This window comes from Drosophila serrata, unplaced genomic scaffold (assembly GCF_035046125.1).
Source record: "Drosophila serrata isolate PLE 108 unplaced genomic scaffold, ASM3504612v1 contig_160, whole genome shotgun sequence".
NCBI classification, from domain to species: Eukaryota; Metazoa; Arthropoda; class Insecta; order Diptera; family Drosophilidae; genus Drosophila; species Drosophila serrata.
In genome coordinates, this window is record NW_028257058.1 from 1418564 (window position 1) to 1441331 (window position 22768).

At 35.1% G+C, this 22768-nt stretch overlaps 1 protein-coding gene and 2 long non-coding RNA genes across 5 annotated transcripts in view; 2 read left to right on the forward strand and 1 right to left on the reverse strand.

Annotated features, from left to right (window-relative positions):
* On the forward strand, window positions 1-5971 carry LOC147644553 (uncharacterized). Its single transcript, XR_015270333.1, has 2 exons — window positions 1-224; window positions 5389-5971. It is a non-coding gene; the product is annotated as an uncharacterized LOC147644553 (long non-coding RNA).
* On the reverse strand, window positions 907-12175 carry PlexA (plexin A). Of its 3 annotated transcripts, none has more exons than XM_086826687.1 (8): window positions 11984-12175; window positions 8509-11231; window positions 6102-8441; window positions 5817-6012; window positions 5362-5697; window positions 5173-5303; window positions 4967-5112; window positions 907-3760 (listed from the first exon to the last, which is right to left on the reverse strand). In XM_086826687.1, exons 2-8 carry the CDS (start codon window positions 10985-10987, stop codon window positions 3593-3595), a joined length of 5796 nt encoding a protein of 1931 aa, XP_086682813.1. In that variant the 5' UTR covers window positions 10988-11231; window positions 11984-12175; the 3' UTR covers window positions 907-3592. The 3 variants fall into 3 exon arrangements, with proteins under 3 accessions (XP_086682813.1, XP_086682811.1, XP_086682812.1); XM_086826685.1 differs by having other exon boundaries at window positions 5362-5748; XM_086826686.1 differs by having other exon boundaries at window positions 5362-5748; window positions 11699-12090.
* The window catches only part of LOC110185465 (uncharacterized), a 17421-nt gene continuing 5752 nt past the window's right edge, over window positions 11100-22768 (forward strand). Inside the window, exon 1 of the long non-coding RNA XR_002319785.2 lies at window positions 11100-11354. This is a non-coding gene — a long non-coding RNA (uncharacterized LOC110185465). The remainder of the gene's footprint in view (window positions 11355-22768) is intronic.

Sequence of the window (22768 nt, forward strand, 5' to 3'; positions counted from 1 at the left end):
CACACTGGCCGCTGAAGCCAGCTAGGTAACAGCTGTTTTCTGAAAAATTTTCTTCTTCTTTTCGGTACCTTTTTTTATATGAGTAAATCCGCCAAATGGTCAACCATCACTGAAAACGAAAATATTCATTGTCATCGTCTTTTGCAATGGATCCAAAGCATATATCGATGGATTTATTGAAGAATTGACCGAAAAAAATATATATTATTCCTTTTTTAAAAAAGGTATCATATGCTTTTCTTTTTGCACTTTTTTTTACCAAATCTCTTTATTGCGATCTAAAAAGAAGTAAAAATTGAAAATACAAAACATTAACTTATTTATAAAAAAAAAGTAGTGGTAAAATAACAAAACAAAAAAAAATAAATAAAGTGACATGGATAAATCGTATGTTCGCGACCGGAACTTAATTCAATTAAAAAAAAAAACAAATGCAGATATTTCCTTGGGAATAGACTCGAAGCTACATGAATCCATTTTAAAAGTAAAGTTATAGCTTTAGAACATATATGGGCATGCCTTGGCTCCCAACGCTCGGCCGGCTCATTTCATTACACAAAAACAAAATAGATATACTTTTTTTTAACCTGCGTACGAACGTACCTTCGAGACCCCTGGAGATACCATTTGTATTTTGTCGCTTGAAGAATATTTATCTTATTTTACTGCCAAGCTTTAATAAAAAATGGTTATATTATCGTTGCTGTTGTTTTCATGTTATGTATGTTACTAATGCCAAGTCACTACGTTTTACAACCTTTTAATTGGTTGTTTATCTTAAAAATTTATATATATATTATAAAAAAATAAAAAAAACTTCATTATTGCTACAATTATTTATGGTGTGGTCAAAAATACGATTTCGCTACTATCCAACCAGACCAGTAGATTTAAATTTAAATAAAGTTTTACACAGTTTATAATTGTATATTTTTGTTTAAATATGTTACACGCACGTATACACACATATAAAATTTAATTACTATGGTTTACTTAAAGAATATGGTGAATTAATACTGGCGCAACTCTGTTTATGTTTTCAGAGTTAATCAGGCCATTGGTAATAAAATATTTACATTTACACACTTACATTTTTTCTGCAAATACCCTTGTAAAAAATATATAGCGATTAAAGTTCCTAAACTCCTAATAGCTTGACTTGAATAACACAAACAAATTACAGATTAGTGTTTGAGGAAAAATATTTAGTATAAAAAAATTTAATGAAAAATGTAGTTCAAATGTAAAATTTGTACAAGGGCTTACAAGGTAAATGTGTCTAACTTGGCTCTTCAAAGCCGTAGGTTTTAAAGTTTCATAATTTTATAGAAAATTTGGTGGGCATTTTTATTTAGTGGATATTGAAATTAATCGCGCATCCACATTATTGGATTCATGTTCATTACAACTTACTATCAATTGAATCATTTTGAATCTTATATTGATAAATTAACATTCGATTAAGTTCACCCTTTTTTATTACTCAGATTGATCGATTTTTCAATATTTCCAATATATTTTTCCATAAAAATAATTCATTATTATAAATATTATTTGATTAGTTTTCTGCCATATAACCTGCTAATCGTACAAAATTGTATGTGCAACTCTTTTTGTTGAAAATAAACCGTCATAGCGTTTCAGCAATCCATTAAATATGTACACTGTATACACCATTAGGATTATTATTCATACAATTATTTAATTGCAAAGGTTCATTTATACATATAGATACATACAAAGATACATTGAAACATTTAGTATAAAATATTTACGTTCTAGCTTTTTTTAGTAGCGTTAAATTGACAAGAATGAATGTTGGAATAAAAAAACAATAACCTACCGAACCTTTATAGAAAAAATTACAGTAAAAATTCAGTTGTTTTGAAATGCAATTTTATGTAAACTAAATATAAAATATTTCTTAATTTAAAATAATGGCTTTTTCAATAAGGCATATAACGAAACCTAAAACCATGACGATCATGAACTTAAGAACGTAGTACGCAAGCATATAACGAAGTAAACAATATATATAAACTTGAGAGATTGATTGGTTAAAATTATGTATTCCAAATTACATAATTAAATAGTACACAAACGGAATATATATTTTTATTACATAAATTTCATATGTTAAGAACCACATATCTTGCAGGATCAATTATGAATTATAAATAAATTTAAATACTTATTTAACAAAGATAAATTTGAAAACCCAATATTAAAGTCCGTGGCTTTTGGTAATGAATTTGATGTCCATCTTTATAAAGTTTTAAGCACTTATTAAACTTGAGGACGATTAAAATAATACATTGGTTGATGAAATATAGAGATTATTTATTTAATTTACACAATATTCATTGTTTTACAGGCTTTTTATTCCGCAACAGTTCAAAGAATCACAGAACTTTTGTTTATTTAATTTTTTTTTTTTGCTTTATATATAAATATATAGTGTCATTAGGAATGTGACTTAGTACCAATTATGAACTGCACATAAGTATAAGCTATACATACATAAATTATTATTTTTGAACATATGTACGAAACTATTAATATAATATTTATTTTGTTAATAGTTTATGTAAAATAAAGTCAGTCGTTTTTTAAGTTGGATTATTTGTTATCTTGACAAATTTGATTTCACATTATATTACTTAATATCATAATACATATACGTACAATACATTTATTATATTTTTAGTATTAAATGAGCAAATATGCGAAACATTTTCTATAAAGTTTTCGTTGTTGTTTGAGAAAAAAAGACTGTTAAATAATATATAAAATTGCAGTGCTATTGAAATCATTCTCTTTATACAAGTTGTTATACAAATTTCGTTCTTTCAATTGTAATGTTAAATAATATATAAAATTGCGGTGCTATTGAAATCATTCTCTTTATACAAGTTTTTATAAAAATTTCGTTCTTTCAATTGTAATGTTTTTATAATAGTTAAGTATATATTTATCATTGATATGCGTTAGACCGAATTTGAAATAAATTTTAATAACAAATTTAGAAAGCTGAGTATGTACTTCTACGATCACGTTGAATGATGTATTTACAAATTATTAGTGTTCAAGAGAGATAAGGATTTTAAATATTAGATACATATTTAAAATTAAAAAACCTTAAAACAAAAATAAAATAAATGAAAAATAAATATTTTTGATTAAAATTCCTAAGACATAAAGGTGGCAAAGATATAGTGGAAAAAGCGAAATGTTAATTTCATGATAGATGTATTGATAAATTTTCAAAAACTATACTAGTATAGAAAGTACATTTAAGACTTTATTTACTTTAACTATACAAAATATGAAATTATATAAATATACTTGTTTAGATTTAAATGTGTGCTAAACATGAAAATGAAAAAAAACTCTAATTAAAAAAAATATAAAATAAATAATTTTGCAAAAAAAACAGCTAAAAGCAGTAATGTGTAATGTGTGCTTTATTGACAACTACTTTGAAACATGATTTTTATCAACTAGATGCTTAATACAAAAGCTCTCGTTATTTAGCTTATTTTATAGTTATCATATTTGTTTTTGTTTTAGTTTTTTAGGGCAGAAATTTTTTTTATTCGGCTGACATTATGTTGTGAACTTGCTCTAATTTAAATGCCAAGCGCTGCTTTTGCGAAAACTCGTCCTCTTCGAGTGTCACTGTCAGCTGTTCATTGTATTTTACAGCGTATGTGTAGAGCTCATGCAGAGCACAATTTGTATTAAATTCTGTGGTGTGCAGCTGAAATAACATAAAAGTACAATTGAACAATTTTTTTCTTTTTGGATATCCTTGCCGATTGAAATGAGATCATTAAAAATTAATAAAATATATATATTTCTCTTAAAACAAGAAAGGAAGCTAACTTCGGCACGCAGAAGTTTATATACCCTTGCAGATAGAACTTCTATGACTAGGAATCCATACAATATAAATTATATATATTTGTGTTAAAAAACAATTTAGTAATACCTGCTTTCATTTCATTCACCTATACATATTATATTTGCAGTTTTACATTCACAGATTTGCATTTTTCCTTTACATCAAACGTTCGTTTGTATGGAACCTATATGATATAGTCGTCCGACTTTCATGAAATTTGAGACGAAATTTAAGACTTATATAAAATGGCTATACCTCAAATTTGATGAAAGTCTGTTGAAAACTGAAAAAGTTATAATTTTTAATTGTATTAATTTCTCGATCGTTCCTATGGGAGCTATATGATATAGTAGTCCGATTTTCATAAAATTTTACACAAAATTGTAGAATAATATGAAATGGCTATACCTCAAATTTGATTAAATTCTGTTGAAAACTGAAAATTAAAAAATTTTCCGATCATTCCTATGGCAGCTATATAATATAGTCGTCCGATCCGGCCCGTTCCAACATTTATACGAGTATACAAGAGTACATAGAAGACTAAATACAAAGTTTCATTCAGATAGCTTTAAAACTGAAAAACTAGTTTGCGTAGAAACGGACAGACGGACATGGATAGATCGAGTCGGCTGTTGATGCTGATCAAGAATATATATACGTTTATCGTCTGAGGTGACTCCCTCACTGCGTTGCAAACTTCTGACTGAAATTATAATACTCTGCAAGGGTATAACTATGCTAAAAACTGTAAGTTATACTTTTCCTAAAAATTCCGATAGTTCCTATGGCAGCTACATGCTATAGTCGTCCGATCCGTTCCGACTTATACACTAGTCAGAGTATATAAAAACACTAACTGTAATGGTTTATTCAGATAGCTTCAGAAGTGAGACTAGTTTCCGTAGAAACGGATAGACGGACATGGTTAGATTGATCTGGCTGTTGATTCTGAACAAGAATGTATATACTTTACATGGTCGGAAATGATTCCGTCACTGCGTTGCAAACTTCTGACTAAAATTACAAAACCCTGCGGGATTAATATAATCATACTCTCACCCTTGATTCTTCAGCAAGCATTGCGTTCATGTCCTGATCTGATATTGGCGACATATCTCGAATGTCGCGATAATAGCGATCCACCCATTTTCGATACTCGGGTATATCTTTAGCATATAAAAGCTTCGAGCTTGGCGAATCTTTGCCTGTAAACAAAATTAAATAATTTTAAATGCATGAACAAATTATTTCTTTATTTGTATTACCCAATCGGTGATCAGAAGTTGAACAAGAATCCATAAATGTTTGAGCAACAACTGAGAGGCAGGAGTCCACGATATTCGATTTATGTATGTCAAAGACAAAATTTGGATTCTTTATTAAGTTTACCCAAAATCTAAAAAATACGAAAAATTTAAAAAGTTTATTCGTTGAAAAATAATAATAATAGTTACCTTAATGGCAAACTATTACTTTTCCAGGTATGAACGACCTCAGGATCTGTGATACCATGCAACTGGGCTTGATCATCGAGAAAATCAAACATGTACTTTATGGCCAATGGCAAAGCCGATCCACGATGCGCGGTGCTAAATATAGTCTCAAAAAGATCATCCACGAATTTCTGCAGTGTACCCTTGGTTGCCAATAGACGGGTAAGGTATATTTCAGATACCAATTTATTGACACGTTCCCCTTCCTTCTGCATATCACTATCATGGTGCTTAACCAAATGCCAGTATCTCATACCATTATCATGCATATCATTGTTTAAGGGGCTGCCGGCGCGGCTAAAGGTCGGAGAGGAGGAGGTGTATTTCGATATATTAAGTGTTTCATACCTATAGACATATTTAAAATATTTTTATTATTAACAAAATTTTTATATTGATATGTACGTGAATCTTACTTGTGTGACTTCTCATTTTTATCCGATAAAATACTAAAGTTGTAAATGGAACTTTGCTTTGGAACTAAACTCAGGCCAGCTCCATCGGGAACGTTATAATGCTGCAAAGTGTTAAGCTTCTTCCATTCATTCTCTGTTTTTGAGGTGACATCTTCATCGTATAAAATAACACGGCCTGTCGCACCCGTACGCCATTCTATATAGAACAAATTTTTTTGATTTACCACCAAATAATTATTAAATAGTGTTAAGTTATACAAAAAGGAAAGGTAGATGTCGACGTACCTAAATCTAAATCATCTTTCCTCGGTCTTTGGCTAGATGGTATATTTTTATATATTGTTTCCAAACATTTCTCCTTCACCTGTCCAATTGTATCGCAGTCCAAAACCTTAACAGATATGTTTTCCGTATGAGGTGGCAACATGTCCAAATTATTGCAAAATATTGGCTGTTGAATAATGCTGGCATAGACATTCATGGGTCGAAAATCGATGCTTTGCCTTATTAGTTTCTCCTCACTAAGAGAGTATCTGGCTTCATGGGTGCAGGCGTCAACGGGGCCCTTGTCGACTTGTCCCTTGACAGCACGAAATAACATATACAGAGGCTCTCCTGCACACTCTTTTAAGAACTTATAGAGAAGAAAAGTAAACCAAGCGCTCAACATTTTCTCAGCAACACTTTCCGTACGCCGCAGCAATAGTTTTGGATGACTCTTTCCCTCGATGCACTTTTCAATTAAATCTCCGAGCAAGGTCTTTAGAATGTCCGTGCAATATTCCAGTTTCGATTGTAATGTGACCATAATTAGGGAGGCTACATTTACGCGCTCACGCATGGAAAAGTAGCGATTCGATTCTAAGGTTCGAATAAAGAGCAAGAGAAACGTTTTATTCATAATCAACTGCCCAAAAATACGCAATCCCTTCTCTTTTCGCAAAAGTTCAGGGCGTTCCCATTGCAAGACTATGTGATCTTCATGATTGGGAAACAGTATTTTCATGGCATAAGAACGATAATCGAGAAATGGAATACCGCCGGAAGTTAAATCTCCCGTTAGATCAGTCATTTCAGTTTGAAGTTCAGCAAAGGCTTCTTTACATTCTGCAGCCACTCTTAACTCTAGTATATCCATTTGTTCCTGCATATTTCGCAAAACCCGGTTCGATTCGGAGCTCTTCTTTTTATATGCCACAAGCGTTGCAACAAAAAAGAGCAATATTATCACTATTGTGGCAATTACAGCGAATACAACGTTGTCTCCCCAATCCAAAATTATGTTTGAAGACTCGTAACTTAGTATTCCAAGCCGATATTCTAGGGAACTTCCAATGCGAACGATGACCTCGGGCCCGTTAATACTCTTCGTTGCCGTGGCTTCGGGAGGCGGTCTGCATGTAAGCTGTTGCCTAGAAAGCGATGTAATGTTGCAGAAGCCATTTCCAATTCTGACTTCAACGTCGCTCTCTTTGCATGCGCGATCCAAATTTCTCCCATTTATAGTTAGGTATTCGCTTTTAAAGTACTTGACTCTCTCTTCAAAGATAAAATATTCGGGATTTGGATAGAGTTCAAAGTGGTTGTTGTGAATTTTTGATAAATTTTGAACGCGCAAGACATTGTCCATTAGAAAACCGTACTCTAGAAGCAGTGGCTTCTCCGCATCAATAATTACTTTATTGTCTACATCAATTATGGGTGAAGAACATTCCATTTCTGTGTCCGATTGAACCCGACACTGATTGGCGTACATGACATCGTTGTAAACCACATAAATATTTGGCGTTTGAATGCTTGTAAATTGAGTGCCAATCACCGAAATTCGGATTCCTCCAGCCGGTATACCCTTAGGCACTTTAATCTGACCACTGGGACCCGAGCTCACATGCTCTACGGTGGGATCAAGGACATATTTAAAGTTGTAATCGTTAAATTCCCTTGGTCCGTTATCAAACGACATCTTCAATCTTCCCTCAATTATTCCAGGGGAAGGTGATGTACGGCATATGGCTTGTGATGAATCGGTGCTTAAAATTTTGCAAGGCAAATGATCATTTATCGATGCCTGTATACGAGATCCTGCATTTAAGTGCTTGCCGGTAATATGTATCTCTGTGCCACCGGAAGTTGGTCCGAATTTCGGATAAAAATCGAGAATTTTGGGGTCGACAAACTCGTAATCATCATTTGATTCGCCACGATAGTCGCCAATTTGTACAACAATTCTACCATTTCGATACATTTGCTCACCAGGACTATCCACTGTACATACTATTTGTTTCGTGTCAATATAAAACTGAGGAAATGGCATACAATTAATGCCGGCAATACGAACTCCGGAGTATATATCATTATAGTTCTTTCCTAAATTAATTCCACTAATCGTTATGTTGGTACCGCCTTCCCAGGGTCCAGTTTTTGGCTCAAATGTGTGTATCTCTGGATTTGGACAGATCTCACTACGATTCAACCAATCCGTTTTGCCCTCCTTGTTTTTATTGTTACATTGCTCTTCAACCTCACAGGTATTTGTCGAGGAACACCATCCGCAATTGTACTTTTCGGACAATGCCAAGCAAATTCCACAGCTATCTGCCATTTCGCGACAACGATAAATAACAACTGAAAATAGGGAAATAATCAATTTTTCTAGACAAGGTTAAAAGAAACACATAGAAAAGAAACCTACCATGTATATTGTGTGGATTATCCAGGGGTTTTGATCCGCCCCATATAACGGCAAATGTAGCAGTCAAGTTAGGAGATCGTGAAGTATACTGGAACTCCATGCTGTCACAGTAAATGGTATCACCCAGCAGTTGGGCATTCAAGCTCGTTACGCGTCCTTCAATGTTAAACTGGCAAACAAATCGAGTCTGAACTATAAACTGTCCTATTATGTGGACCTTAACCTTTATTGATTTGCTCGTACCACCAGCTACCAGAACCTCACTTCCATCCCCCGTGGCATTAATAGTGGGACAAAATCCAGGACCTGATCGATAACTTGGCCCGATACGGCTGACACCTGTGACCAAAATATCATTGCGGCAATTTTCTGCAGTGTCATGAGTGCACCGATGAGCCTCAACACACCAATCGCAGGGAAATTCCGAGGAAACACACCTTGTACACGACGAGTGTGTGCTGCAATCAAAGAATGTAAAATCCGTGGATACCAAGTCCGGGCCGTTCCTAGTTCGCACGGATAATTTTGCTGTGAAATGATGTTTGCCCTGCTCGATCTGAGGCAGCATATCGGTTCGCGGTGTTGTGCAATTAACGCCATTCCTTTTTTTCGTGGCATTTGTGAACAAGGCCTTATCATCGGTGGTGAATGCACATATTAAATTCTCTTTTAATTGGGGCAAATGATCGATGATTAACTCCAAAGTGCGAGCTGTGGTTCGCTGCAACTGATGGGGCACAACACTGGTAATGGTCGTACATTTCCCTGTTTTATAACTGACCCAATATAAGGGATCGTTGGCATCGTCCTGGCAATTTGAACGTGGACTACATTTGTTCTCCAACGAACACCAACCACAATAGGGATCTCGAGCTCCCAAACAATCGCCGCACGTTTTGTAGTCAGAGCAATCGAAAACCTTCACCTTCGCTACCATTGTTTCGGACATCACGTACATGTAAAGATTTTGGTTATCGAACTGCATATCCTGGTTGATGGCCGAGCCTTGATGCACCGCGAAATTAGCATATTCATTCGCAACAGAAGATGTCTCAACTACCACTTTCTTAAGGTAACCCATGGCTGTGCCCACAAAAACTACAGTATAGCCACTAGTGCTCGTGGCTGCCACTGAGGTCAGTCTTGTGTTAAACATTGCTACCGGCACGGCAGTTATCGGATTTTCGCCGCCCAAAGGTGAATTTACATCAAGTCCACAAAAATCCTCGCCAATTGTTTGAAGTTTCGTTAAAACGCATGGCATACTTGGTGATATAAAGTCCAGTCCCCTCATTCCACTACCATTAAAACATGATTTTATATTTTGCATAAATTTTCGACGTATGGATTTCAGTGAGTAAATACACAAAGCTGAATTATTCGAGGGTGTATTGCCATCACCCTTAGAAAAGACCGCAAACAAAACATCATCTTGTATAGAAATTCCCAAACTTTGAGCTAAGTCAGCGCTGGGTTTGCCCAGGAAACCAGCTTGGACCAGATTAAACTTTGTGCCACCTTGCGCCTCGCTGATACACTCCACTGGAATCTCAGTGTACGAATAATAATTTGAATCCTCCTGACATATTCGTACCAATTTCGTTATATATTCCTTGGGGGAAGAGTGATGACTATGTTTTAGCTGTGTGGTGAGAAAGTAGGAGAATCTTTCCGAACTAAAGCCATAAACATAGTTTACAAAATATGTTTCTCGAGCATACGAATTTATAAACGTTCTTGTCCCAGTAGTAACCGCCGAAGAAGCTATTTGGAACATCTTTGTTTTTTCCAAAGATCTTGATGCTACGGCTGGAATCTCACTTCGATAAGGAGAATTATTCGTATAGGTAACACCAACGTACATTACATTTGTCACGGGGTGTTGTGGCGGTCCCGGGGCTATAAAAGCCACAGTCGAGGAGTTGGCATCATTAGCCACCACAGCATCGGGCACTTCATGCTCCACAATGCTAACATTTTGAAGGTTACGAACTGTGCAGGTACCTTGGAATAAAGAACCACAGGCGATAAGTCGTGATGTCGCCCGATCAATTAGCAAAACCTTATTATAATTATCCGTTGGGCTCCGCACCGCATTTAAGGGACAGTCGAGGATACTGCACTCTACTGAATCATTTTGTGGCCCCGTCTTTACTGTCTCCGAGAGCTCCAGATCTGGCGATAATTGATACAGTCTGTTTACTCCACCAACAAAGACGCGTCCAGTAATGGTATCAACCAAAAGATGATTTAATTTCGTATCGAATTTGGCCACATTTGTAATGGTTGTAGTACTTAGATTCCTTGCATTTGATATTGTTACATTATTGACATTAGTTAAATTATTATTATTAAATGGTTCATTTTGCATGGTTCCCCAAACATTTGCTGCCTCGATTTGAGGAAATCTCGATTTTGATCCATATTTATCGCACAAAGTTGCTACTAGCAGACAACTAAGAATAAAATTCATCTCCATTTAAATCGTTCTTTAAGTAAGAACGATTCAATATCCGCACTCCGAGATGTATTTGCAAACTGGTTCGCAGATATTTCGATTCTGTATTCGAATAATAGTAATCTGTAGTTTCGTTTTACGTTTATACTTGATTTAAACCGCACGCATTTTAATAGGATTGGTTTGCTTTTTATATATATTCATTGAATCATTTTCTAAGTTGTATGTTAAAGGAACTTATCATATCAGCAACATAATTTGTCGTCTAAAAATGCAAAAAACACAGATAAATATGTTAAATATTAAATCCACAGTAGATAAGTTTGGAGTAATGGACTAGCCAGCACTCTCCATTTGTTGGTATACAAACAAAAAAACTACAAATAAAGTGAGTTGAATGCGTAACCATACTTATAATAATATTAGGGGCTGGAAGAAATGTTATACATAAAACATTACATTGAAAACATTTTTTTGACGTACGTGTGTACATATACATACATATCATCAACATGATGCATACATACATTTGCATCGCTGCTACAGAACTCATTCCGTTCATACATACATATGTATATATGTACATATATATCATGTACTGTTGGTATCTACCACGCCCTCTCAACTGACCATAACAATTGGTGTCAGGGGTTAAAATGCATTTTATTCTATTTATGCATAGTTTTCTTCATTATATTTCTATACCTATTTATTTTTATTCGGGTTACATACACATTTGAAGCAATCAAAATCACGTATTCAGAAACACAAATCTAAAATTTTAACTTTTATGTAGATCTTACATTTTAATTTACAATATTAACTTTATTTAGTTCAAGGAATTAAATTGTAAATTTTGCAAGAAGTAATCGGAGAAGCAATTTCCTTTTCTGAACCTAGGCTCGGTTCTTCAGATTTTGTATGTATATCTTAAGCTTTAATACGAACGAAACTCCCGTTTATAGTTGCTTTTCAAAAATGCTATATTTACGAATTAAATAAAATATTAATATGTACCTATATTTTTTACATTTTTTTATGTTGAAATGTATTTTTCTTATTATTTTTGTAATACACACATTGCACACACATTATTGTAAGAAATTTAACGACCAGAGATAAGCGCATTCTCATTTTAAGATACACTAGAGCCGACAGCCACACACGATAGTATCGATATATTTAATATTTGTGTATGCCAACCATATCGATTTATAAGTTTTCAGAATTGAGTACGAAATATCAACGCAGTGATAGAGAGCGAGATGCCAATAATTTAAAGCAGCTGATAGTGAGCTCCGTCTAATAGGGAGTCAAATTAAATTAAAATTCGATGGCGTAAGGAGATTCCTGACGGTACACTTCTGGTTCTCTCTTGCAGATCCTTTAGATATATTTAAACTTATGAATCTCTCATGAACAAAAATGTGCGGAAAATCCGAATAGAGAAGTTCAGAAAAGCTTATAAAGTTTATATAATTAAATTGGTTAAGAAAAATACTATACAAAATTTTGGGTTCTTGGCAACTATATTAATTTGCAAGGAAGAGGGAACCCTGAAAAGATATATAAATAAGAATGTCGTACAGCCGATTTTTTATATATTGTTAATTTATTTATTTAGAACAAACTAAAGTTAATATATACTAAAAAATGAACATCTTTTTTTTGGAATTGGGTACTTAACATTTGAATGTATTAAAAAAGCTTTAAAACAATTTTGTTTTCCTTTTCCATCCCACATTAGGAAACGCGGAAAACCCGATTTTTTTGTCATAAACTATAATTTTGAAGATAATTTTGCATATATGAAGATAATTTTGCTTATCTGCTTAATTTTAATAATTGTCGAATTTCAGTTTTTGTTATGGCCAGCATAGCTTCGATCTTCTGTGCTCTGTCTTCATTGACCATTTCATTTCCGTCTGGACTGAGTTCAGAGAGAGTGTCTGTTGTGTTGAAGCTTTCCTGTGACCCTTTCATGGCCAGCTCGTCAGCTTTCTCGTTTCCTGGGATGTCCTTATGTCCGGGTACCGAAGCTATTTAAGCCATGCTGTTTTCTGCCTCTTTTCTGTCTCTTAGTCCCTTTTTGCATTTGACCACTAGTTTTGTTGCTGTCTGAGTAGATCCTTACCTTGGTATTCCGGAGATCTCAATTTAATTTTATTGCGAGAACCTCCGCCTGCAAAACTGTCGCTGATGCTGGGAGGTAAAAGGACTCATCTACTCCCCAGCTCTCGGCGAAGATTCCGGCCCATACCCCGCCGCTCATCCCTGAGCCTTCGGTGTAGAGTGATACCTCATCTGGCTCGAGTACCCTCCCTCTTTTCCATACTTCCCTTGTTTGGTATATCGTGGTGTATGCGTTGCCAAATTGCAGTTAAGTTGTCATATGCCATATGTCAATGTCTTCTGTCATCCGATAGTTCATCTCGTCAAGGATCTTAAAGTGTCCGGTGTGGTAATTCTTCCAGCTCTGGCTTGCCTTCAGTCGTACTTCACTTTGGGCTACTGAATTCCTGATGAAATGTTTTGTTGGAATAATGATTAGGATGACATTTAGCGCTGCTGCGGAGCATGATCTTACTGCACCCGTTACACCTGCGCATGCCGATCTCTGAATCCTTGTGAGTTTCTGGATGTTGTAGGCCCCCACACTAGTGATCCATATGTGAGTATGGGTCTTATAACCGCTGTGTAGATCCATATTATTTATTGGGGTGGATGCCCCAGTTTTTTCTGAATGCCTTCCTACAGGAGTAAAATTTTTTGAAATTGGGAATCTTTGTTCAGCTTGTGAAAAGCATAAGGTCCGTTTTACCTGGGTTGACGCCCAATCCACATGATTTTGCCCTTGCATTGAGTTTGCTTAGTGCTATCTAGTGTCCGTACCAGTGTATTCATGAGGAATGAGGTCAGGCTAATCGGCTTTTAGTCCTTGGCTTGGATGTGTCCTCTTCTTCCTAGCTTGTGAATGAAAACTACTCTTGCTTCCTTTCACTGAAGTAGTATGTGTGCTATTTTATACATGCTTGAAAGATTTCTTGTAGCCAGCCACTCATGTTTTATTTTTTGTAGCATTTCAAGGTATGATTCCTTCCGGACCATGCTTTTTTACCTGTCGAAGAATTCGATCGCCCAATAAATCCTTTCCATAATGACTACCTCCTTCCCTCGTATTTTTTGGACTGCCCTTTGCATTTCCGTTATGCCAGCATTTTCTATCCGGTTTCCTGGATAGTCCAGCAGGATTTCTAGTTCTAGTGTTAATAAGTGTAGGGCAGCTCGCCCTCTTGCTAGTATAGGGCTCAACCTAGAGGTGTCGTTTATTCCGATTCCCGATTCGCAGTAGCTGATCCAAGAGCGTTTCTTGGCTGCGTATATCGCTTTTTTGTTTTCATTATTTATCTCCTTGTGCGGTCGCCAATCCTTGGCCTCGCAGCTTGTATTGAGGGCCGACCTAACCTTTTTCCTGAGTAAGTTTAGTTCTTTGTTTCACCATTGTGGGTTTGTCTTCTTTGAGTACGTGAGTCTGCATTACTTCTTGTGCGTGTCGTTGAGAATATTACGGAAGTCCTCAACATCCTTGTCAATTCCTTCTAGGGTAGACCGAACATTGGTCCTTCTGTTTCTCATCTTAGACTGCAAAATTTTTTTGTATTTGTCCCAGTCAGTATTTCGGGGATTTCGCTTCGGTGCTGTCACCTGTGTCGGCATCGAGATTTCAAAGAATAAGTACCTATGATCTGAGAAAGAGCTTTTTGTCGAGACCCTCCATTTTCCTAGCTTATAATTATAATTATAATTGCTGTGCTCCATTTGGAGAGTTATGTCTAGGACCTCTTCCCAGCCTTGAAATTATTTCTTACTTAGTGAAGTCACGACCTCTCGTTTAGTTCCTTACTTCCCCATAGCATGTGCCTAGCCTTGGCGTCGCACCCGAGGATAAGCGTAGCCTTATTCTCCTCAGCCCACTGCATCGCCCTAATGAACGCTTCAGGGGTGCCTGTTCGTCATGGGCTATAGAAGTACGTTAAGGTTGTTTTTGATAATTACATTCGCCATCGGCCTACCTGTCGAGTTGATGTATATAGTTGTGTATCCTTTTAAGGCCATACCAGACATTTGCCCGTCCCTAGAACATGGCTCTTGTATTAGGCCGATGTCGATGTCCTTCTCTCGGAGAAGGACTGCAAGATTTGCTGAAGGACATCGCCCGGGACGGCTAGGAAAACCTTTATCTTGGCCTTCCTGATGTCATACCGAACTTTGTGGTCTGATTTTTCCAATTGTTCTAGCCGAGCAAGAACGGCTGAATTGTTTTCATCTCCCGCTCCTAAGGTCACTTTATACGCCTGACTTGAGGAGAGGCATATTCTAGACTTGCCCGGAACTCGCAAGTGGATGGGAGTCAATGGATTCTTTAGGTGTAGGAGTCACGAGATTCTACCGCTCGCGTTAGCTGTACCGTAGAACGTTTCCAGGTGGTACCACGTGAAGGACCTTTTCCATAGGGAAGGTGGTATCCATCAAATTGATTTTCACCTGCGAGTCGACTTGATGCACCATGTAGCCAAGGAATATGCAACAGCAAAAACTATGCTGTTCTTGCCTTGGTCTGGTTCACCCTTACAACCCTATCAGAATTTTGAAAAAAATTTTTTTGGCACAACAGCCACGCCTTTCCCGCCGCGCACATCTAAAGTGAAAATTTTTAAACCATATCATTTATTTTAATAAATAAAATTAAATATAAATAAAAAACTTTTTGGGCTTAAATGCCTTCTCATTTTCATTTGGCCGTTCTGCAATTTCTCTTGGGAACTTTAAAAGGCGAATAACTTCCTGTTTATGTTTATGTGATTTTGAACATTTTTTTAGAAGCGATGTTAGACAAAAAGAGATCAGAAGAATCTACAGCACGCTGGGACACATCTGTTTTATTGTTGGCATAAGTTCTTTGTTTAATTTATGTACATTTCCAGAAGAATTTCATCTTGTTTTCAGAATATGTTAAATATCTTTTTCATTTGTCTACTTAGCAGAAAAAGCAGCTGAATGAATAAAAAAGTGAGTTAAACTTTTCTTTGAAAGCTCGGAAGACAGCTTTCTTTTTTGAGGCTAACTTCCTTCGTCATAAGATATAGAAGGCCTTCCACCTTTATAGCCACTTTTATCATTTTTTGTATAAAATGTTATATGTGATGCAAGCCAGATATTATTTTTTCTTTGTCGATTTGTTGGCATTTTTCAGCAGTCTCCTGGCTTAGACTAAACTAACTAAAAAATTTTTTTTGCACACAACCACTAAAACTCAGCATTAATGTTGTGCTTCTTTTCTAGCCAAAAATTCCAGCAATTCGCCACGACGAATACCAACCTTGTTCACACCTATTCAAATATTTTTAAAAATCGAAAAAATTCGCTTATGACTTAATTTCATTATGATTAATTTCAACATGAATATAAATATATAAGAGATAACGCACACTACCACATTGACACGTTCTTGATTGTGTCTTGCTAGATATACTCCACAAAAAAACAACTAAAGCATACCGAACCAAATGCACATTTAATTGAACACATATATAACTCTTTTATATATATGTACCTGGAACTTTATTTTGCATTTTTAATTTATAAATTGCTTTAAAAAACGCGAGTAGTAACTTTGCAATGCTGGCGTTAGGCAATGGTTGCACAATAAAATGTAAACTAAATTTTTTCGATGAGAAGGAACATTTATTTACTAGAAAAAATACTAAAATCTTATAAATATGTGATCGTTTTTGTTAGGTTTTTCCAAAAAACCGGCTTTTCCGCCCAATGTACATTATATAAACTCTACACAATTTCGATCCTTTTGTTTTGCTTATACATGAATAAATACCCGTAGTACCCAATGTCACCAACTATTCACAAAGTGCAAGTGCATGTGTTTCAAATAAATAATTAGACCTTGGTTCCACTAGGAAACTCTTACACGCAAGAAAAAATAGTCGATTCAATACTTTAACTGATCTTTATACAGGGAGATAGATACCTCGGAACCAATACAATCTATGTTTAAAGGAAAGAGAAAGGAAAACCACAAAAAAAACCCCGTTTATCGTTTATATTGGACGTGGAATCTGATTCTGAGGAAGGCCTGACCGAATGAAGAACAAAATTCTGTTTAAGACAAAAAGTAATATTCAAAGCTGATAAGCTCATACAAGTGGTTCGTTTGATTCAGAAAGCGTATAGGCGAGCTCATAAGCTCATAAGCGTTCAGCTTCGCTTTCAGCATAGTCTGCGCGTAGCCCAACAGTCTCAATAATTTATTTAAAGTTAGTGTGCAATCGATGATGCTAAGTATTGATAACAACTATTGGCTATTTGCTATTGGGGGTCATAGTTTGTTGGCAACGGCTCTATTTGAAACTTAATACTGTCTTCCCACACAGTCCAGTGTGTGAAACAGTTGGGTTCATCCAAAATATGGACATTTCCACAAAAAGGTCTACCGCGGCCAAGATTGATCAAGATTGAACGAATTTGAGATTTTCTAAAATATTCGATTGCAAACTCGCGTAAATGCAATTTTTGTTATTCTGATGAAAAAAGTAATAAAACGTAACAGAATCAATTTGATTTGACTTTTCTTTCCTAAAATAACAAAAAAATGCAAGGATTCGAAATATATTGCAAACAAAAATATGCGGTATCTAATTTAGTTACAATTTACATTTGATTTTGCAATTTCTAAAATATCCCGTGCGCAATGTCCTGTGCGAATTTAAATTGAATAAAAAACTTTACATGTAATTGTTTTAAAAACTTGTAACCATTTAAGAGGAATAAGTGAACAAACATTTAAAATTAGTTGCATTAAAATATTGCTCCCGGATCCACAGAAATTGGGGTTCGAATTGGCTGACCTTAAGAGTCAGTTCCATTTTTTCCCGCTTGAATCACTTAAATTTGGCAATTATCTTAAAATATGACAAACCACAAAATCCAGCTTTGCACCAATGAAAGAGAAATACAGCGATATACATATGTGTGTTAATTCTTTCATCAGAAAAAAAAACATTTTCGTTTGGCCGCTTTTTTACTTTGAGTGCGTACGAATGTCCAGAGTGCAACTAGGGAAATGCCCATACAAACAAAGATTAACAAAATTGCTACTGCGGCTACTTTTCAACAACAGAAAACATGCAGATTACGGAAAAATATGTTGGCACTATATAAAATTGAAATAGATGATGAAGAATTAAAAATTCTCAAATGATTTTTTTTTAACAATGAACAAAGTTTGCATTGTGCAAAATATTTTCAAAATAAAGCATAACTAGGAGTTATATAAAATAGTAGTAATACGAGGCAATTTAGGGCTAGAATATACCGGAAAACACCGAAGAGTTTCTCTGGAACACTGAACTTGCCTTGCCTTCCATGTTTATATTTTCTTAGTGAAAGGTAAAAGTTTCACTGAAAAGAAGATTTCACACTTGCACTAGAGAACTTTTGAATAACTATCTCCAAAGAAGGCCATTAAATTCGGATGGAGAACAGAACGAGATAATTTGGAACGGCAATACACTGTGGACCATCCGTTTCACGGATGCAGGAATACAGATGGATCTCTGTCTGAAGACCCTATGTAACACGTTCAACTTGTGATGATTCCTTTTTTAATAATATTTATCTCAAAAATATTTGGATTGACAGAAATCCCGAGTACCTGTACTAGGAATTCGGATGATTTACAATGTTGCCAATTCGGCTAATTAATGGCCAGGATATTTAGCAAGACTCAAATCTGGAAAACACTTAATATTGCAAGAGTTGGATATTTTGTAAATTTTACAAAAACAAATTTAAATTAATTTAGAAAATAGTAGTAGTATTAAGAAAACATTGCCATTGTTCAGCTTTCAAAACAAAAGTGCTACATATACCATTCAGCATGACCAAATTGCGTAATTTTAATGCGAATATATTATTTATTTTTCATGGTAATTTTTAAAATATTTTGCCAACATTAGGGTGCTTTAAATGTATCTTAAAAAATGCTTATCTTAAAAGGCTACCCATTAAAAAATGGAAAGTGGTAGATTTAGGGTTGATATGGCATTATTGGTTGATATTCCAAAGCAAGGTTTTGGCAATACTCATTTTGGAAATAAGGCACGGCCATTTTTTGAAAACTACATTTTATCTGCAGAAATAACCGGAGTGAACCAGGAACTTAATAAAAGTTTATCATTGGTTGCGATAAGCAAAACAACATGATCAGTCAGAAGTTTGCAACGCAGTGAAGGAGGCACCTTCGACCATATAAAGTATATACATACATATATTCTTGATCTGGATCCACAGCCGATACGATCTAGCCATATCCGTCTGTCCGTTTCTACGCAAACTAGTCTCTCAGCTTGGAAGCTATTTGAGTGAAACTTTGTAGTTAGTCTTCTATATACTCTTGTATATATGTCGGAACGGGCCGGATTGGACGACTATATCATATAGCTGCGATAGGAATGATCGGAAAATTTTTACTAAAAAAATTATAACATTTTCAGTTTTCAACAGAATGTAATCAAAATTTTTATGAAAATCGGATTACTATATCATATAGCTCCCATAGGAATGATCGACAAATTAATACAATTAAAAATTTTTACTTTCAGTTTTCAACAGATTTTCATCGTTTAAGATATAGCCATTTCATATTATTATACAATTTTGTGTACAATTTTATGAAAATCGAACTTCTATATCATATAGCTCCCATAGAAACGATCGTTAGATATAGAGGAATAATGCAAATCTGTAAATGTAGAACTGTAAATATAATATGTATACATATGTGAATGAAATGAAAGCAGGAATTACTTCTATTTATTTTAACATAAATATATATCATTTATATTGTATAGATTCCTAGTCATCGAAATTCTATCTGCAAGGGGATCTTAGCTTCGACGTGCTGAAGTTAGCTTCCTCTTTAAACGCTTTTATTTAGGTCCCCCGTTTGTTTTCTTTATTCTTGGGTCAAATTTAGTAATTCATATTTTACCCTCTTCCTGTCAACCGATTAATCTGAAATTTTGTATACACTTTGGATTTTGGTGACAATACAATTATGTTAATTCATAAGCTTTATAAATTCGAGATGGCCGCCGCTACAAAATGGCGGATAACTTAGGTTTTATCAATCCCATCAACATGGGTATCAAATGAAACGTCTCAACAAGTAGTATACAATTACAACAGAATGCGAAATAAAAACTAAAAACTAAAAAATAATAATAGGTAAAAAACTTTTTAAGTTAAACGGTTTTATTGTAAAACATACATTGCAATGTTTAAGATAAATGAACTGAAAACAAAAAATAATAAAATAGATACAGTCGTGGGAATTATAAATATATGCATAGACTAGACTAAAATACAACCGCGGGGGACGTCAATTGTCTATAAATTATCGACATAATGTGCGATAAAAGAATCGTTTAACTCGTAGAAAGGCCCGCAGACGGTAAGGAAATTACTTACTATTTTTTTGCTCATGGAAATTCCAATAGCTATACACTCCATGTAAATAAAAGAGATGTTTCAATTAGTTTATCGTTGGACATTCACACTGCTGGCTGGCGAGGAATCGTTTCGCTGCTCGTAGTTTGTATTTAATCGACAAAACATGTGATAAAAGTACCACTCGCTCACCACTATGATACCCTAAAACTCGCTTATAATCGAGCTTGCTAGCTTGTTTTCACAGTCTAGCCCTACTTATCACACGTCCATCGTTGTCGGTTGAACAACTTATCTTAAACATTGCAATGTACATATGTTTAACACAAAACCGTTTAACTTAAAAAGTTTTTTTTACCTATTTTTATTTGTTTATATTATTATTACCGATATTTCAACCTTCAGCTTATAAAAAAACAGCTCGGTATATCGAAAATATTCTTTAAACTCTCTAGACAATAGATATTGACCAGACACCTAAGAAAACAATTTGATGCTTAATGTTGCAGCTCCTTTATTTTGAAAAAAAAAAAGGTTTTCAAGTTTATTTTGTCCAATGGCGCAATTAAAGCATTGTACAACATTATTAACAAAGGAAAATTTGTTAATAAATAATATCTAATTATTAAAGAAAAATGAAGGATGCCGCTGATTTCTCTTTGCATGCCTACTTTTAGTTTTATCCTTATCGATATTGTATTCATCGATATAATCTATTAGTATCGCAAAAAAAGTAGCGTACTATTTTTACACTTCTTTATTGCTGATTATGATACATGAAATCTTGCATCATGATGGTGACGGATGAAATGCTTTCGAAACAGCAACCATTTTTGTTAAAAAAATATCAGTGGTTTCACGTGCCATCCTCAGCGCACAATATTATGATTCACGGAATGGATATAATGGAAGATGTACAACTTCCAATCGGAATGATGTCCGCAGAAGCCTTAGAAGCCTTTTCGCTTGAACCATACTCGCAATAATTCGAGGTCTAACACGATGAAGGGTCTTTTGCACCTATTTTTATGGCTGTTGGGTCCAGTAAAAAAACAAACGTATGCAACAGTTCGAGCAATAGCTCTGATGACATTGATGGCCAAAATCTAGTTTTTGACTACAATGTAAAAGGACAATTCGGACTCAGACTCAGAGCACAATTCTGATTCAGACTCGGTCAATTGACACTGTTTTTTAACCACTTTTTAAACACAATAAAAAAAAAACGAAAACATTTTAAAATAAATAAAAAAAATTTAATTATAGGGTGTTTCCACATCTGTCATCCTCCATCCGTTGAATGGATGGTCTATAAGATTTAACTGTTCAAAATTTTTAATTTTGTTCTCTATCCGTTGTGCATCCGATTTTGATGGACTCGTTTTGCTGATAGTTCTTATCAGTAAAAATTTGACCATTCACTACGAAAATTTAAACAAGGAAAAGGTGAGAAATAAAAGGCGCCGAAGCAACAGGTTATATAAACAGAAGTTTCTTACGTATTGTTTACAAACGAATCCACTAGTGTTACTGTTTTATATATTTATTGGTTAATTTTCAATACCCGATTTGATTACGACGACCGCGATGCGTTTGATTGCATTGAGAGCAAAAGTGTGAATAAAAAAAGCTTGCACATCATACGATAAGTTTAGTCGAAGATGTAAACAAGTTACAGTTAGGAGTTAGAAGTTATGGAAAAGTACTAGATAAGCTCTATAGCAAGTGCAGCGGCGGGAAGCTCGAATTGATTCCGCTGATAAGCGGCGGAGAAAGCCAGTAAACAAAAACAAATATACAGGGTGTCTCGTTCCCAAACATACCGGCCCCCCTGAACGGTAGTTCAGCACAGAGGCAGGACAGCAATCTTGAAAATTGGGCGTTTGAATGATCCGTGGGCAGTTTTCACCGTTACGACCCGGACCTTGTCATCCAATCCTGGGTGCACCTCCGTGATACGTCCAAGGATCCATTTAGAGGGTGGTAGATTAGGTTCCTTGAGAACTACCAGTGTGTCGATCTTTAAATTCTCAGTTTCTAGATGCCATTTTGTACGTTTGTGAAACGATGTCAGGTATTCCATATGCCAGCGTTTCCAAAAGCCTTGGACCATGGCTTGTAGCTGATTCCACCTTTCCAATCGATTAATTTGCATATCAAGACGGCAAGGTTCAGGTAGCGCTGCGTATGGAGCTCCAGTCAAAAAATGAGCTGGCGTCAGCGGATCCAACGAAGTAAGGGAATTCAAGAATGGCTTCAATTTGAGTCAGTACAGTT

What these genes read in the sequence shown, in the direction of transcription:
- PlexA (XM_086826685.1), bottom strand. Translation starts at nt 10,987, where the DNA reads ATGGAGATGAATTTTATTCTTAGTTGTCTGCTAGTAGCAACTTTGTGC. An exon ending in GAAAGATGATTTAGATTTAG is followed by an intron (nt 6,013 to 6,101) that starts GTACGTCGACAT and finishes TGTTCTATATAG; the next exon opens with AATGGCGTACGGGTGCGACA. An exon ending in AGTAATAGTTTGCCATTAAG is followed by an intron (nt 5,304 to 5,361) that starts GTAACTATTATT and finishes CGTATTTTTTAG; the next exon opens with ATTTTGGGTAAACTTAATAA.